At 25.4% G+C, this 896-nt stretch overlaps 1 protein-coding gene across 1 annotated transcript; it reads left to right on the top strand.

The window, feature by feature from the left end:
• Positions 1-249: 249 nt before the first annotated feature.
• Positions 250-646, top strand: Bm17297 (Uncharacterized protein; the record flags this gene model as incomplete). The annotated part of the gene is made up of 2 exons (XM_043083093.1): positions 250-308; positions 541-646. The coding sequence occupies 2 exons, from the start codon at positions 250-252 to the stop codon at positions 644-646; spliced, it is 165 nt and encodes a 54-aa protein (XP_042939027.1).
• Positions 647-896: the final 250 nt, after the last annotated feature.

Below are 896 nucleotides of genomic sequence, written 5' to 3'. Positions count from 1 at the left end.
ACATCAGTAAACAAAAGCGTATGTGTATTTTTCATAAAATGGAATATCTATTTTACTAAGTATTAATGCATTTGAAATACTAAGTATTAATGCATTTGAACAAGGTTAATCTGACTTTTTAAATTTTAAGGTTTATTCTACAATTCTCTCTCTTTCGTCTTTCTTCTTGTTGATTTCTAATATGATTCTTGCTTCGTTGTTCTCATATTAAATTAATATTGAAATTATCTTCTTTATTTAAATTGCAGGATGGCTTTGGATGCAGTACAGCGTGCGCATTATGCTGAATTAAAAATATTAATGAAAAAGTTCGTAGTATTAGTGGTAATAATATAAGCTCTTCTCAAACAAATTTTCTCCGGACCAAGGAATGAATCTATGTTCAGTAGGCAAGGGTAGAGGTGATTTTTATTATTTTATTTAAATTATTTTATTCCTTTTTTTTTGATTTTTTTTTTTTTTTTTTTTTTTTTTTTTTTTTTTTTTGTTTCTTTTCTTTTTTGGAGTAAAATGTTGCGGAAATTGAGTACTTGAATTTAGCTCAGTTGTCGGCATGTTATACTCGGCAAAATGTCTGGAGAATTCTCAGCTTGATGATGAAGATGTCTTTATTGCTGGCCGACAAAGAAAATCAGTTCATCGTTGAAAGTTTTTTTGTTTTTTTTCCTGTTTTTTTTTTTTTTTTTTTTTTTTTATTTGTTTTTGTTTTTTTTTTTTGGGCATTATTTTTTTATTTTTTATGGCAATTAAAACTAGATTTATTAATTTTTTTGGAGGATTTTTGCTGTTTTTTTGACGAAAAAAAAAATTTTCCAAATTTGTAAATTTTAATGTATTTTTAATGTGAAATTTTTATTTTTAGTGATGGTAGGAAAACCCAAAAATAGACGCTTTGC

The sequence above is a fragment of the Brugia malayi genome, assembly GCF_000002995.4.
Source record: "Brugia malayi strain FR3 genome assembly, contig: Bm_272, whole genome shotgun sequence".
Lineage (NCBI taxonomy): Eukaryota > Metazoa > Nematoda > Chromadorea > Rhabditida > Onchocercidae > Brugia > Brugia malayi.
The sequence above is the reverse complement of the archived record's forward strand: the minus strand, read 5'-3'. Positions and strand labels throughout refer to the sequence as shown.